Source organism: Hordeum vulgare, chromosome 5H (genome assembly GCF_904849725.1).
Source record: "Hordeum vulgare subsp. vulgare chromosome 5H, MorexV3_pseudomolecules_assembly, whole genome shotgun sequence".
Lineage (NCBI taxonomy): Eukaryota > Viridiplantae > Streptophyta > Magnoliopsida > Poales > Poaceae > Hordeum > Hordeum vulgare.
The window spans coordinates 435,085,927-435,102,085 of record NC_058522.1 but is presented as its reverse complement, the minus strand read 5'-3'; the positions used below and the strand labels follow the sequence as shown (position 1 = coordinate 435,102,085).

Below are 16,159 nucleotides of genomic sequence, written 5' to 3'. Positions count from 1 at the left end.
TGATACTACTATATATTACTCTCCATTATGACCAGCCTTAAGTTTCTCATATAGGTCATTGGTAAAGTCAGTGTGGAGGAGCTCGTAGACGCTGCACCCCTCGGTCTAGGTATTGTGGTGGTGCCGTGGGATCTCCTGGACTCTGTGCCTCTGATACCAACTATAAGCTACCTCGTTCTTGCTCGCTAGATGGCTCATAAATTGAAAAAGCAGAGATGAAATCAATCTAGAAGAAGACTAACTAGATGATTAATCCACCCACGCAGCTAGTGCTTACATCGGCTTTAGCCGTCCATTTCTTATCTGTCAAGTACATCAGTAGCTAAAGGGGGCTATTTAAAGTAGGTAGCCGTTACTTTTTTTATAGAAAAGGTAGCCTTTACATGGGTCAATGAACCCAGTCTGAGCCTGAATGCCACCCAGGCGGGCCTGTCTTGCGCTTTGGACGAGCCGTTGCTCCAGCTGGGATTTGAACTCCACACGCGTTGGCTGTCGGTTCCGGATTAGCTACAGGACCGTCAGCTTTTGTCATTGCTGTATCTTCAAGTTCAGGTTCGATGACGCTGACATTGTTCCCTTCCTCTTCAGCAAACGTGAGCTGAAAAATCACATAGTTTTCAAAGAACCAGAAGTGGACGAACCAGAGGTGAGGTACGGGATATGCATGGAAAGACAAACGTGAGCTAAAAGAATCACATAGTTTTAACAAGTTGCATATGCTATTTAAGTGTAGGTATTCGTCAGTTAATAAAAGCGCAGAAATTCGTGCAACTGTACGTCAGAGAAAAGCCAATAACGTGTGCTCTGTGCTATTACTAATCAACAACAAACGAGAAAGGTGTAACAGGTCCCGGGTGCCCCTACACCCTCATGAACAGTACATTAAAAAATCTGAAACTTTGGAGGATTAGATATGATCAAACTTTTGATGTTCTTGCAAATTTTCAGCGAGAAATAACACTCGAGGTGCCCTCACCAAGAAAAAACAAAATTACTGCTCAAAAGCGCACATGAATTTTGAACCTGATTTTGATTTTTTAGGTCAGGGATTCTCGAATGTTATTTCAGGCTGAAATTTGTAAGAACGTGGAATGCTTTAAGTTCCAAAGGTTCAGATTTTTTGGTTTTGTATTCAGTTTGTTTGGAATTTGCTGTTCATAGAGGGTCTAGAGGCACCCAGGTGTCGAAAGTCCCGTCTCCAAAAGAAGACCTGATATTAGTACTTGCAAACTGATCCTATATGCTCAAGCAATAGGATCGTCCTCAAAATCCTCAAAGTTGAATGCCTTGAGAACATTCATATAGCTATACCAACAGCCAAATAAGTTTGGCAAACATGTTTCTTTCTTCCAATAGAGCAGCATTGAAGGCTAAAAAAAGTTTCAGGAAAACATGAAATGGGGAAGGTGTTGCATCTTTCAGGATATTGTACTACTATGGCATTGTTGAAGGAAGATTGCCCAGTACAGTCATTCTAAAACCATCTACTTGTATCAGCATTCAGATTTGCTAGCAACAGAGTCTCACTAACTAGTATAACCGGAAACAACGCAACAACTTTGCTCTTCCCAAAGATGCATTTCAGGCTTCAAGCCACCCACCCGTTCCACACAGAAGTTGGGCGACCATTGCTGCAAATTTGGGCTAGCATTGCGCTCCTCTAGTTAAGGTGTACACATCAAGCAATGTTTCTACTCTAGTTCATAGCCTGCATATGGGACAAGCACGGTTGATTTCTACCGAGTATTGACACTGCAATGGCATTAATGCAGGTAAACTCACCAGCCTCTTTGCCTTTGGTGCACTCTGTTGCTGTTGCCGCTTGGCTTTCTCTTGCTCCCACAGGTATTTCTGGTAGCTCCACTCCATTTGATCCTCCTTCCGTAGCCTGGCTCTTGCATACGCCTCAAGCGCTGATATCTCCCACTTCTTCTTAGTCTCCTGCAAATGCAATGGCAAGTACACAATGTCACTGTTTATTGATTGAGATAGCACACCTTTTGTTGACCAGCTTGGCAGGCGAGGACCGGGAAAATCGGATCAGCTTGAACGGGGAAGACCAGCGCGTCCAAAGAAGTCGCATCGCCACCGGCCCCCATCTCCGCCCCCTCCCCGCGTCGTCACCGGCCAACCCTCCCGCGCCGCCACCGGCCCCCCTCCCCGCTTCGCCGCTGCCGGAGGGGACGACGGCGAAGCCGCGCGCGCCCCGGGGATGGCGGCGGCGAGGCCCCTCGCATCGGCCCTCGGGCTCTGACGGCGGCACCCCGCGTCGGCGGCTGCGTGACCCGACGAGATCTCGCCCACCGGCGGCGCCTGAGGGCGGATCCGGGGCTGCCATGGCCGGATCTGTGCGGGGCGCGCGACCATGGTGGTAGGGAGCGGCGGCCGGGCGCGGCTGCGGTGGTAGGGAGCGGCGGCTAGGCGCGACTGCGGTGGCCAGGGCGCGCGGTGCGGTGACCCGTGACCCTGCCTGGGGGTCGTGGTGGTGCGTGGCGGCCATGCTCAGCGGTCGGTGGCGGTGGATGTTCAGCGCAGCTCCGGGAGAAATCTTTGCTCTGGTCCTCATCAGAGCCGCGACGGCGACGCCCGCGGGTGCCGCTATCTTTCTTGGAAGCGTCGTTGTGGTGTGCTGCTCCCCTTCGTCGGCCGCTGCCTGGTCAGCCGTCAAGTGGTTGCTATGGCGGCCGGCGGCGCCAAATCTGGCCGCTGTCCTCCGACCCTGATGTGGGCCTCTCTCCTGCGGATTCTTGGCGGTGCCGGCGTGGTTGTCGGGGCCCTACCTGCGGGTGAAGCCGGTGGAGGAGATTCGGATTGGGGGAAACCCCTTGGTTGGTCCAGGCCGGCCGCGCCGACGATGACGCTCAAGGGCGCCGTTATTCTTTTTGGAGACGTCGGTATACATCTGCTCCTCTGCTCCCCTTCCTTGCCTCTCGGGTGAAAAACCCTAACTCCGGTGGGCGGCGGCGGCGTCCTTGACGTCGTGACCTTCCTGAAGGCGTCGCCTAGAGGGCTGAGTGGTGGTGGGCACTGTGTGGGTCCTGAACGGTTGCTGGTGGTGGGCACTGCTTCGGGGGAAACCCTAGGATCTGGTCTTCCAGATCGGACGATGGCGGTACTGCGGTGTCGTTTCTCTCTTGGGAGCATCGTTTGTGAAGCAACGCTGGCAGACTGAGGAAGGAGGTGGAGCGGCTTCGTCTTGTACGGAATTTCGGTGGAGGTGTCAAGTCATGCCTGGCCGACAGGTGCTACGCTGAGTCATGCCTGGTTGGCAGGTGCGACGCACGACAGATCTCCCGGAGTCTTCGCATCTGGATGGATGAGCGCAGGGCGGTGGAGTCGTTGGGCGCCGTGGTGGCGTCGACGGATGTTTGGACTGGCATGGATGATGCGGATCTCTTTCCTGAAGATGGGTCAGTGGTTCGATGATGATGGCGGCTTGTAAAACGTGTGCGTGAGGTGTGCGTTTTAGGTGTGTTGCACCGGCTGTTGCTCCCGATACGTTATGTGGATGGATTGGCGACAACACCGGTCTTAGATATGTGAAGTGAGAGCACTCCACATTATCGAGTTTGTAGGTGTGAGTGGTGGCATTAGGTGGATTGATGTATGCTATTGTTAGACCTTTATGGATTAACTAATAAAGATGACTGCATGCATCGATTGATGCAGAGGCCGGAGGTTTAACCTACTTTTCCAAAAAAAAAAGAATACACAATGTCAGTCACCTAGACATATGTATATTTCTCGGGGGCGTTCACCGCTTCTGAAACCTCCCCTGTTTAAGCTACAGTTTCTGAAACCCCTCACGCCCTTGTTCAGTTGACAGGGTTGTGAAGGAGTTTTGGTAGGGATTGAGGTGGATTTAATCCCCTACAAGTCAAAATCCTCTCAAATCCCCTTCGATCACAAAGGGTGTAACCAAACAAGGCATTATAGATGTTCAGAACCAAACCTGCGGTTTCGGCACTTTCATGCCACCACCGGCGTGGTCGTCGGATGGTTTAGCAGGCTGGGTTTCGGCACTTGCTTGCCACCGCTGGAGTGGTCGTGGGACCATTTGCTTGCCCTCGCCGTGGTGCACCCACACCGTGTACCCTGGCATGAAGCCGTTCCTGCCCAGATCCAGCTGCATCTCGTACTTGGTCCTCGGCAGCCTGTTGCGGTTGCGGCAGCGCGCGCAGGGGCACAGCATGCCGAAGTCCTCCTCGCGCTCCGGCGGGACGCCGCGGAAGGCGCGCTCCACGAACTCGGTCGTCTTCTCCACCCACTCGGGGGTGAACGTTTTCTTGCTCGGGCGGCCCGTGTACATCCAGTTGCGGTCTTCCGCCATCGTCGCCGGGCCGACCCTCCTGCGCCGCAGTCCGCACACACACACACACACACACACACACGATGTCAAAGCTCAGGGACCGAACCAATGCGGGAGCATGAGCAGATCTGCCGCTCCAAGCAGCACAAATGGCGGCGAGCTTACCTGAGTGCCGGCCAGTTTCTTCTCCAAACGTGCGATGCGAGCGCGACCTTCCTAAACGGCAGGCTCGGCTCGGACGCGGGGACGAGCGGCGGCGCGAGTGGAAGGATGGAGGCGCGAGTGGAGGGATGGGAGGGGTAAGCCGAGCTGTGTAGGGTTTGGGGGGGCATTGCAGATTACAGCCAGGGGTTTGCGGGCGCGGTGGCGGGAGACCGTCGGCATAGAGCCGGCAAAGTCTATGCCCGGCAAGCGACGCCTTGACGTATTGCTTCAATGTATACGCGTTCCCAAAAGGCCTGAGCGCCTGGGCCTTGTTTGCTCCTACTCCGGTGGGACAAAACCAACAAATGGGGCCAACAAGGCCTGGAAGATGAACCTCACTAAGCGTGTACACCTTTCAACGATTACTTCCACCTTCACAGGTTGCGACAGTGACGCATTGCATGCGCACAATTGTCGCAACCTGAAAATTTTCTCTTTTTTCATAGATCCGTATTTTCAAAACGTTTTATATCTTAAACCGTGTGTCCAAATTTCGAACCATTTTCATCATTGGCTTTGTCACGTCAGGATCTTTAAAACTAGATACCATGTTGATAGGTTTTGACGAAAAAAATAAGGAGAAAAAAACGAACGAAAAACCGTGCCTGACGTAATAGAAAAAAAAACAGAAAACGCGTTTTTCCCTTTACGAGAAGCACGAAGGAAATACCGTGGCTTCCGCGAAAGCAAAATCGTGTCTCTCACGAAAAAAAAGCAAAAAATACGTTTTCCCCTTTTTGGAAGAGGTACGGGCGTGCCTCTCGTGAAGGCAAAACTGTACCTTTCGCGAAAGCAAAACCGAGCCTCTCATAAAAAAAATGCATTTTTTCCTTTTGGAAGAGGCACGGGCGTGCCTATCGTGAAGTCAATACCGTGCCTTTCCTGGAAGCAAAACCGTGTCACTCGCAAAAAGAAAAAAGAACACAAAATACGTTTTCCCTCTTTTCGAGAGGCATGGGTGTGCCTCTCGCGAAGGCAAAATCGCGCTTTTCGCGGAAGTAAAACCGTGGCTCTCACAAATTTTTTTTAGAAAATGTGTTCTTCCTTTTCGAGAGGCACGATCGTACCTCTCGCGAAGGCAAAATCATGCCTTTCGCGGAAGCAAAACCGTGTCTTTCACAAAAAAAACAAAAAAATATGTTTTTTTGCGTTAAACACAATAAACGCGGTTTTCGCGATTTTTTTAAAAAAAATCATCCAAAAGCTACGAAAGACTAGTGAAAAACCGAAACCCAAAATACCAGAAAAAACACTTAAAAAAGACAAAAATGCATGCGAAAAAAATAAAAAATAATATTTAAAGGAAACGCTCAGAGCGCGACACAAGGCGGTGGCTCGGAACGCGCCAAGTGGCGGCGTGTGGAAGTGACCAATGGAATACTTGTGAGGGAGCGCTCGCTAACTAGTTGCTTCCTCTCCCCTCTCTGCTCCTATTCTGGGAAAACCCCATACGACCCTTTCTGCGTAGTTGTCGTGCAAACGCACATATACATGCGCGAGGCGAGCTACTAGCCAGCCCGTTTGTGCGTTTCACTTCTCCCGGTTTCGGGGACTTTCTGAAAGGTTCCTAACCGGTCCAAGTCTGGTTTTCTCTCTCTCCTTTTCTTGCTGATGTTTCTTTTCTGGTTTGGTTCGGTTTTCCATCATTATCATTTTCACTTTTTGATTTTTTTTCTTTTTTCTTTTTCTTGTTTTCAGTTAGCTGATTATTTTTTCGTTATCGTTCATTCCTTTTTATTTTCAATTAATTTTTTCTCCTTTTGTCTATCTATTTTCAATTTTCGAAAATTTTAAATTGCTTGTAATTACCAGAAAAGTTCAGAATGTAAAACAATGTTTCTGTATTTTAATTTTTGTCACAACTCCAGAAATATTCGTGATATTTAAAAAATGTTTGCCTTTCAGAAAAGGTTCACAAGTTCCAAAACAATCCCAGTTTTAAATTTTGTTCACGAAGTCGAAAAATGTTCACATATTTGAAAGATGTTCTCCTTTTCAAAAACATACATAAGTTCAAAAAACTCATATTTACACAAATTCATAAGTATTTCAAAAAATTCAAAAAATATTTGCTTCTTTCATATTTTGTTCACCGTTTCAATTTTTATTTTCACAGATACAAAAAATGTTTCCTTTTGTTCAAAATGTTCATGTTTTCAAAATATGTTGAGAAATTCAGAGTAAATTCTGATTCTAAATTTGTATTTTTTGTCACAATTTCAAAAATATTCATGACATCTAACAAATATTTGCCTTTCAAAACAGGTTCATAATTTCGAAAATAATCTCGTTTTCATATTTTGTTCACAAGTTCAAAAAATGTTCACATATTTGAAAAATTGTTCACTTTAAAAAAAATACATAACTTCCGAAAATGTTCTTGTTTACACAAAATCGAAAAATGTTCAAAATTTTCAAATAAGGTTCGGTTTTTACAAATTTTGTTTAGTGTTTCAATTTTTATTTCCACAGATGCAAAAAATGTTCCCTTTTGTCAAACAAATTCATGTTTTCAAAATATGTTGACAAATTCAGAATAAATCCTGATTCTAAATTTTTAGCTTTTGGTCAAAATTCAAAAAATATTCGTGATATTTAAAAAATGTTTGCCTTTAAAACAGGTTCATAAGTTCAAAAACAATCCTGTTTTCAAATTTTTTTTTCACAAATTCATAAAATGTTCACATATCTGAAAAAGTGTTCCCCTTTCGAAAATATGCACATAACTTCAAAAATTGTTCCGTTTTACACAAATTCAAATAATGTTCAATTTATTCATATTTTGTTCAGCGTTCCAATTTTTATTTTCACACACGCAAAAAATGTTCCCTTTTGTCCAAATGTTCATGTTTTCAAAATTAGTTGAGAAATTCAGAGCAAATCCTGATTATAAATTTTATTCTTTTGGACACAATTCCAAAAAAAATCGTGATATTTAAAAAATATTTGCCTTTGAAAACAGGTTTATAAATTAAAATAAAATTATGTTTTCAATTATTTTTCACAAATTCAAAAAATTGTGAACTATTTGAAAAAATGTTCCCCTTTTCAAGAAACATACATAACTTCAAAAAATTTGCCTGTTTACAAAATTCAAAAAATGTTTAATAAATTCAAATACTGACCGCTTTTGATCATATTTTGTTCAATGTTTCAATTCCTATTGTCACACATGCAAAAAATGTTCCCTTTTGTCAAAAATATTCATTTTTTGAAAATTTGTTGGGAAATTCTGAGTAAATACAGATTCTAAATTTGTTTGCAAATTCAAATAATGGTCACATTTTTTTCAAAACTTGTTTGTGTTTGTGAAAAAAAACTGGAATTGAAAAATGTTCCTATTTTGAAAATTTTGTGCATGAATTCATATATTCTTCACTTTTTGAAATTTGGTTACTAATCCAAAATTTGGGCAATTTTTACAAATTTGTTTATATTCTTTCAAAATTGTTTGGAACCTTTTTTAAGTTTTCAGATTTTCCATTAAATGTTTGAAAAAAGCAAAGTATTTGGATCTGCCGATGTAGTTTGTTACAATTCCAAAAATATTCGTGATATTTATAAAATGTTAGGCTTTCAAAATAGGTTCACAAGTTAAAAAACAGTCCTGATTTTAAATTTTGTTCACAAGTCAAAAAATGTTCTCCCTTTCAATAAACAAATATAACTTCAAAAACGTTCCTATTTACACAAATTCAAAATAATTTCGAAAATTTCAAATAGTATTTACTTATTTCATATTTTGTTCAGCTTTTCAATTTTTATTTTCGCAGATGTAAAAAATGTTCCCTTTTGTTGAAAATGTTCATGTTTACAAAATTTGTTGAGAAATTCAGAGTAAATTCTGATTCATAATTTTCATTTTTTATCACATTTAAAAAAATAAATGTGACATTTTGTTCAACTTCAAACAAGAATGGAGTAGGCATCTTGGGCAACAAGAGCCTTAGGGATGGAGCTGTGGACGTTAAGAGGCAAGGGGACCGGATGATCCTTGTCAAGCTGGTAGTTGGGGACTTAGTTGTCACGCCCAAGATGCGACCCTATCCTCAATTTGTTACGGGGGCCTCGTCAGGGATAGAAGCGCATCTCGTCGTGTCGCAAGAATGGATATCGTTACAAGTACATGTACTGAAAAGGAGAGATATATAAAGAGTTGGCTTATACTCGCCACAAGCTACATCAGAGTCACATCAGTACATTACATAATCATCAATAGTAAGAGCAGGGTCCGACTACGGACGAAAACAAACGACAAAAGAAGAACGACGTCCATCCTTGCTATCCCAGGCTGCCGGCCTGGAACCCATCCTAGATCGAAGAAGAAGAAGAAGAAGCAACTCCAGATGAACAATCAACGCGCTCGCGTCATGTAACCTTTACCTGTACCTGCAACTGGTGTTGTAGTAATCTGTGAGCCACAGGGGACTCAGCAATCTCATTTCCAAAGGTATCAAGACTAGCAAAGCTTAATGGGTAAGGCATGGTTAAGTGGTGAGGTTGCAGCAGCGGCTAAGCATATATTTGCTGGCTAACTTACGAGTACAAGAAATAAGAGGGGGAAGATCTACGTATAACGGACGTGACTACTGATGATCAAAAGAATGATCCTGAACACCTACCTACGTCAGACATAACTCCACCGTGTCCTCGATCGGAGAAAGACTCACGAAAGAGACAGTCACGGTTACGCACACAGTTGGCACGTTTTAATTAAATTAACTTCAAGTTATCTAGAACCAGTGTTAAACAAAGTATCCACGTTGCCACATAACCGCGAGCACGGCTTTCCGAAAAGATTTAACCCTGCAGGGGTGCTCCAACTAGTCCATCACAAATTACCACAAGCCGCATAGAAATCCTAAATCACGAAGCTCGCGATCTCGTCGGATTCCCTAGTGGAAAACCCCAACTCTGAGATTACCCAAAGCATCACCGGAATCCCGATGCACAAGATATCTCGTCAAAGGTAAAACTAATCCAGCAAGGCCGCCCGACGTGTCGACGATCCCGATAGGAGTCGCGTACCTCGTTCTCAAGACACGACGGATGAGCTATGGTTACCACGCCAAACGCCGAGTTGCCCCGGGTAGCGTTAATAAGCTGCTCTGTTTTGGACCAACACTCATGAGGAGCACTGGCCCGGGGGTTGATTAAAATAGTCCGCGGGTGCCGGCGGGTCCCTATGCATTGTTATTAGGTTATTAGGCAAATGTAGTACCAAAGTTGGGCCTTGCCAGACCAGGTTTAATCTAAAACGAATTATCAAGGGGGTCCCCATAACAACCCCGATCGTGTTAGGAGCGCTCATTTATGGAACATAACACCAGTAGCCGGTAACTAAAGGGGGCAAAGGTGGAACAACACACTAGGCTAGAAAGGCCGAGCCTTCCACCTTTTACCAAGTATATATGTGCATTAATTAAATAGCATTAATATATGGTGATATAACAATGAACCCATGCCTTCACATGGAAGCGATGCACCTGCAACTAGCAACACTATCAACGGGGTTTAAGCAAGCAGTAACATAGCCAATCAGTGGTTTGCTAGGTTGAACAGGTTGAAGGTTATCATGGCATTGTTGAGAGGCTGAATTTAACGGTGGTAGGCAACGAGACATAAACGATAGAAGCGACAAACTAGCAAGGCAATGATAGTAATGGTATCTGGGGAAATGATCATCTTGCCTGAGATCCCGCTTGGAAGTAGAATGCCTCCGTGAAGCAGACGAACCGACGTAGTCGAACGGGTCCTCACATCCGACACGCTTGCGGAACTCTATCGAGACGGGGAAACTGGAAACAAGCATCAACACACGATATTCACCACACGATGCACGACACATATGATGCACGAGCTACTGAATACATGCAAGTCACGGCATGTCAAATCACACAATCAAACACTACACATTAAGTGAAGTTCAATATGCACGAGTTGCATATTGACGAAACTCCACGTTAATTATTTAGTTCACTCCCGGTTATTTACACGGCAATATTAAATGTGGTTAAACATGCAAGAGGTGAAGCGGAAATTAAACTACCTATCTAGGCATTTTAAATAAGGTCGGAAATGACTTATAGCATCTCCGAAACGACCTCACATGTTAATTTACAATTCTGTCCAGATCTGAATTAGTACCTTTAGTTGGTTGTTAAACAGCAAAACAAATAGATTCACGTGATTCTACGCGTCAAGGCAAGCAATCTACACATAAGGAACATCTCCAACGGAGCTACGGATCAAAAGTTACGAGCACCGCAAGATATGATGGCATGAATGCAAAATGTGTGCAACGAACGTCTACGAGCACATCAAAACAAACAACCAGCAAGAGAAAATGAAACTACACGAGATTCTAAGCAAGTTTCATGTAGGACACGATCAAATCGGAGCTACGGTTCAAAAACTACGAGCAAAACAAGAAAACACCACAATCTGCCAAAATCAGCCTCATAGCATTTTCTACGCCTCACAACTTCGGCTACACAACTCCGATATGCACAAGCAAGGCATGGCACGGAAGAGGGCAAGAAGCACTACTACGAACAACTACAACAACTAGCATGGCAGCAAGGAGCTCTAGGAAAAGAAGACACAATATGGCATCTCACACACTATTTCAGACTTAGTGAAAATAACACCTCAAGAAGGTGCAGTTTTCGATCTGAAGCTATATTGACAGCAGCAAAATCTATAGCTACAGGTCTTCAAAAGGCATGAAACTTAACAGCATGCTAGAGAAACATAAGGGGTACAACTAACTCCATTGGACCAACCCCAAAAGAGCTACAGATCACAAGATGCAAGCAAGACAAGAAAGCAACAAAATAATAACAGATTCCAGACTTGAGAAATATTTCATCTCCTCTGAGACAGCACTATACTAGCAACTTGAGGGCAGTCAAACGACACATAATGCATTTCTATTGCAACTAAAAATACCAGAGGCTATACAAAACACCCAAGATCAACTCCCTAGTTGGCAACTCCGTCAAACAACGCACGGAATAAATCCTACGAATTAAACAAAAGGACATCACGGCAAAATATCTCGCGAACTAACTTCCTCAAAAGCTAAAACTAATTGCACAGAAAAATCCATGGGATTTTTCTACCCCGAAAACATATAAAATATGTGGGGTTTGCAACGCAAAATAAGGCCACACAATAATGCGGGAGAAAACCTATATACAGGAAAAACAACTACCGGCAATCCCCTACCTGCAAAAATACACTTGACCGCTCTAAACTACATGGAAAATAGCTCCCTAGAGCATGGACATTTATCTACGACGTACGAGCAAAACAAACACGCGAGGAAAATAAATGCGGGCACCTACTTATGGAGACAACACGTAAATCCACGCATTAGGCACTCTAAACGGCGTCAAACAAATATGCACGTCTCAAAATCATATTCTACGTGAAATTCTACACCAAAACGATATAAAGATCACCTCGATCCGACTAACGGAACAAAAGTTACGGGCGTTTAAAATAATTAGCTAAACCTGAAATTAACTAAACCGAAAAGGAAAATGAAACTAAATGTCTATCGGGCCGAACAAGGGGCGTAGCAAAACTAAACTACGCCAAAGGTGTGGGATAAGGCAGGGCTCACCTTTGGGCCGGATCTGGCCTGGTCGGCCGGAGAGGAGGAGGCCGAGGCACTCAGGCCGACTCTGGTGTGACTGGGCCTCGGGGTGCTCCTGGCGCTGGGCGAGGCCCAGCTGGGCCGACTGAGGGGCGCCAAGGTCGCACGAGCTGGGCCGGGGCGAGGCCCAGGCGGAAGGGAGGAGGCCCACGCGGGAGCTGCTCGGTCGGGCGGTTGCCTCCCTCGATCTGAGGTCGAACCAAGGCGGCGCAGGATCTTGGCCACCGGCGGGAGGCGGCACTGCAGGGGGGTTATGGCGACGGGAGGAGGCGGAGCCGGCCGGATCTGGCCGGATCCGGGCCGGGGCGGCTTCCCAAGGCGGAGGAGACAGGCGTCGGCGACAGAGGACGGCGCTCCGGCAGCGAGCACGTACAGCAGCGGGAGGCAGCGCTCCAGGAGGACGGCGGGGACGCGGGAGACGACGAACGGCGACGAGGAGCTACGGCTCGGGTCACTGGAGGCGGTCCCGTCTCCGGGGAACCTCCTGCCGGCTGCTGGGGACAGAGGTCGGCGGCGCATGGGGCGAGCCCGCTGGGAGCAGAGGAGGCGCGACAGGCTCGGGCCGAGATGGGCTCAGGCGGGCCGCGCGCGGGCTCGGGCGGGCCGCGGCGGCTGGAGGTGGGGGACAAGGGAGAGAGAGTGAGGGGATTAGGGTTTGGTGGGGTGCGGAAATTGAGGAGGAATTTGAGGAAGGTTGTCTAAAAATTAAGGAGGAGGGGGGTATTTATAAAGGAAAGGGGGCTCGGTTAACCGGAATCGCGATCCGGATCCAACCGCGGGGTCGGATTCGGACGATTCCGAACGCGGGGCGTGCTACGTGGCCGTGTTGTGTAGACATCCGGAGACGAGAGGGAGAGCGGGCGGCGCGGCACGAGTTTTAAAACACCGACAGACGTCCGACGGTAGACCGAATACGGTGCCGCTACGGTCGACCGTTCGGGTACCAGACGGTCTCCGATCGCGATGAAATTCGACAGGCGGCCTAGCTATATCAAATCGCGACCGCGTGCCAAGTTTCACCTCGATCAAAGAATGTTTTAAACGCACTTTAAAAACAGGGTTTCGACGGTGCCGCGGGCGCGTGCGAGTGCGGTCAGGCTCGGAACGAACGACGACGATAACCGGCAACTAACAATGGATGCAAGTTTTGAAAACGGGCGGCAACGGAGACACCGATGCAATGCAGATGATGCGCATAATGCGATGATGATGCGGCAACTGAAAATACCCACATGACGAAAACGGAAAGAAAGGGGGAAGCTTCTGGAACGTCGGCATCGGGCTGTCACATTAGTCCTCAATGTTATCAGCGTGTATGCCCCTCAAGTAGGCCACAATGAGAGCACCAAGAGGGAGTTCCGGGAAGGCCTGGAGGACTTGGTTAGGAGGGTACCTATTGGTGAGAAGCTCTTCATAGGAGGAGACCTCAATGGCCATGTGGGTACATCTAACACAGGTTTTGAAAGGGTGCATGGGGGCTTTGGCTATGGCATCAGGAACCAAGAAGGAGAAGATGTCCTGAGCTTCGCTCTAGCCTACGGCATGCTTGTAGCTAACACCCTCTTTAGGAAGAGAGAATCCCATCTAGTGACGTTCAGTAGTGGTCTACACTCTAGCCAGATTGATTTTGTCCTCTCTAGAAGATAAGATAGACGCGCTTGCATTGATTATAAAGCGATACCTGAAGAGAGTGTTGTCCCTCAACATAAGCTTGTGGTTGTTGGCTTACGCTTTAGGATTCGTGTCCAACGGGATAAGCGCGCCAAAGTCGCTAGAACGAAGTGGTGAAAGCTCAAGGGGGGGGCATCCCAGGCTTTCAGGGAGAGGGTCGTTAAGGAGGGCCCTTGGGAGGAAGGAGGCGATGCAAACTTGACGTGGACGAGTATGGCAACCTTCTTGCGGAAGGTCGCTCTAGAGGAGTTTGGGGTGACCAAGGGAAGTAGAAGGGAAGCTAAGGACACCTGGTGGTGGAACGATGAGGTCCAGGAGGTTATTAGGGAGAAGAAGGACTGTTTCAGATGCCTATATCTAGACAGGAGTGCAGCTAACATGGAGAAGTATAAGGTGGCGAAGAAGGCTGCAAAGCAGGCGGTGAGTGAAGTGAGAGGTCGGGCGTATGAGGACCTCTACCAACGTTAAACACTAAGGAAGGCGAAAGGGACATATATAAGATGGCCAAGATTAGGGAGAGGAAGACGAGGGATGTCAGCGAAGTCAAATGCATCAAGGACGGAGATGATCAGCTTCTTGTGAAGGATGAGGCGATCAAGCATAGATGGCGGGAGTACTTTGACAACCTTTACAATGGAGAGGTTGACAGCTCTAGCATTGAGCTAGACGATTCCTTTGATGATACCAGCATGTCTTTGTGCGACATATCCATGAGTGTGAGGTTAAGGAGGCGTTAAAAAGGATGAAAGCAGGCAAGGCGATGGGTCCTGATGGTATCCCCATCGAGGTGTGGAGAGGCCTTGGAGACATAGCGATAGTATGGCTAACTAAGCTTTTCAACCTCATTTTTCGGTCAAACAAGATGCCCGAAGAATGGAGGCGGAGTATTTTAGTACCTATCTTTAAGAACAAGGGGGTGTTCAAAGTTGTACTAATTACCGCGAAATCAAGCTGATGAGCCATACTATGAAGCTATGAGAGAGAGTCATTGAACACCGCTTAAGAAGGTTGACAAGCGTGACCAAAAACCAATTTGGTTTCATGCCTGGGAGGTCTACCATGGAACCCATCTTCTTGGTACGACAGCTAATGGAGAGATACAGGGAGCAAAAGAAGGACCTTCATATGCTGTTCATTGATTTGGAGAAGGCCTATGATAAGATACCTCGGAATGTCATGTGGTTGGCCTTGGAGAAACACAAAGTCCCAATAAAGTACATTACCCTCATCAAGGATATGTATGATAATGTTGTGACAAGTGTTCGAACAAGTGATGGCGACACCGATGACTTTCCGATTAGAATAGGGTTACACCAAGGGTCAACTCTGAGCCCTTATCTTTTTGATTTGGTGATGGATGAGGTCACAAGGGATATACAAGGAGATATCCCATGGTGTATGCTCTTCGCGGATGATGTGGTGCTAGTCGATGATAGCCGAACGGGGGTTAATAGAAAGTTAGAGTTATGGAGGCAGACTCTAGAATCGAAAGGTTTTAGGCTTAGTAGAACTAAAACTGAATACATGAGGTGCAGTTTTAGTGCTACTAAGCACAAGGATGGAGAGGTTAGCCTTGGTGGACAGGTGGTACCAGAGAGAGACACGTTTCGATATTTGGGGTCCATGTTGCAGAAGGATGGCGATATCGATGAAGACGTGGACCACCGAATCAAGGTTGGGTGGATGAAGTGGCGCCAAGCTTCTGGCGTACTCTGTGACAAGAGAGTGCCACAAAAGCTAAAAGGCAGGTTCTATAGGACAACTATCCGACCTGCGATGTTGTATGGCGCGGAGTGTTGGCCAACCAAGAGATGACATATCCAACAGTTAGGTGTAGCAGAGATGCGCATGTTGAGATGGATATGTGGCCACACAAGGAAGGATCGGGTACGGAATGACGATATACGAGAGAGACTTGGGGTAGCACCGATTGAAGAGAAGCTGGTCCAGCATCGTCTCAGATGGTTTGGACATATTCAATGGAGGCCACCGGAAGCGTCGGTGCATAGCGGACGGATAAAGCGTGCTGAGAATGTTAAGAGGGGTCATGGTAGACCAAACTTGACATGGGAGGAGTCCGTTAAGAGAGACCTGAAGGTTTGGAATATCGACAAAGACTTAGTCATGGACATGGGTGCGTGGAAGTTAGCTATCCACGTTCGAGAGCCATGACTTGGCTTCGAGATCTTATGGGTTTCAACTCTAGCTTACCCCAACTTATTTGGGACTGAAAGGCTTGGTTGTTGTTGTTGTCACATTTTTTTTTGTGATATTTAAAACATGTTTGCCTTTCAAAACAGGTTTATAAGTTC

The 16,159-nt window shown here is 46.4% G+C and overlaps 1 protein-coding gene across 1 annotated transcript; it reads right to left on the bottom strand.

Annotated features, from left to right (window-relative positions):
- Window positions 1-227: 227 nt before the first annotated feature.
- LOC123396833 lies at window positions 228-4,641 on the bottom strand. The gene is made up of 4 exons (XM_045091636.1): window positions 4,475-4,641; window positions 3,953-4,349; window positions 1,783-1,941; window positions 228-598 (listed from the first exon to the last, which is right to left on the bottom strand). The coding sequence occupies exons 1-4, from the start codon at window positions 4,639-4,641 to the stop codon at window positions 389-391; spliced, it is 933 nt and encodes a 310-aa protein (XP_044947571.1). The 3' UTR covers window positions 228-388.
- Between the last annotated feature and the right edge of the window lie 11,518 nt (window positions 4,642-16,159).

Coding starts and splice junctions, on each gene's coding strand:
- LOC123396833 (XM_045091636.1), bottom strand. CDS start 4,641: ATGCCCCCCCAAACCCTACACAGCTCGGCTTACCCCTCCCATCCCTCC. Junction 1,942..3,952: donor TGAAAGTGCCGAAACCGCAG/GTTTGGTTCTGA, acceptor TTGCATTTGCAG/GAGACTAAGAAGAAGTGGGA. Junction 599..1,782: donor CACCAAAGGCAAAGAGGCTG/GTGAGTTTACCT, acceptor GTGATTTTTCAG/CTCACGTTTGCTGAAGAGGA.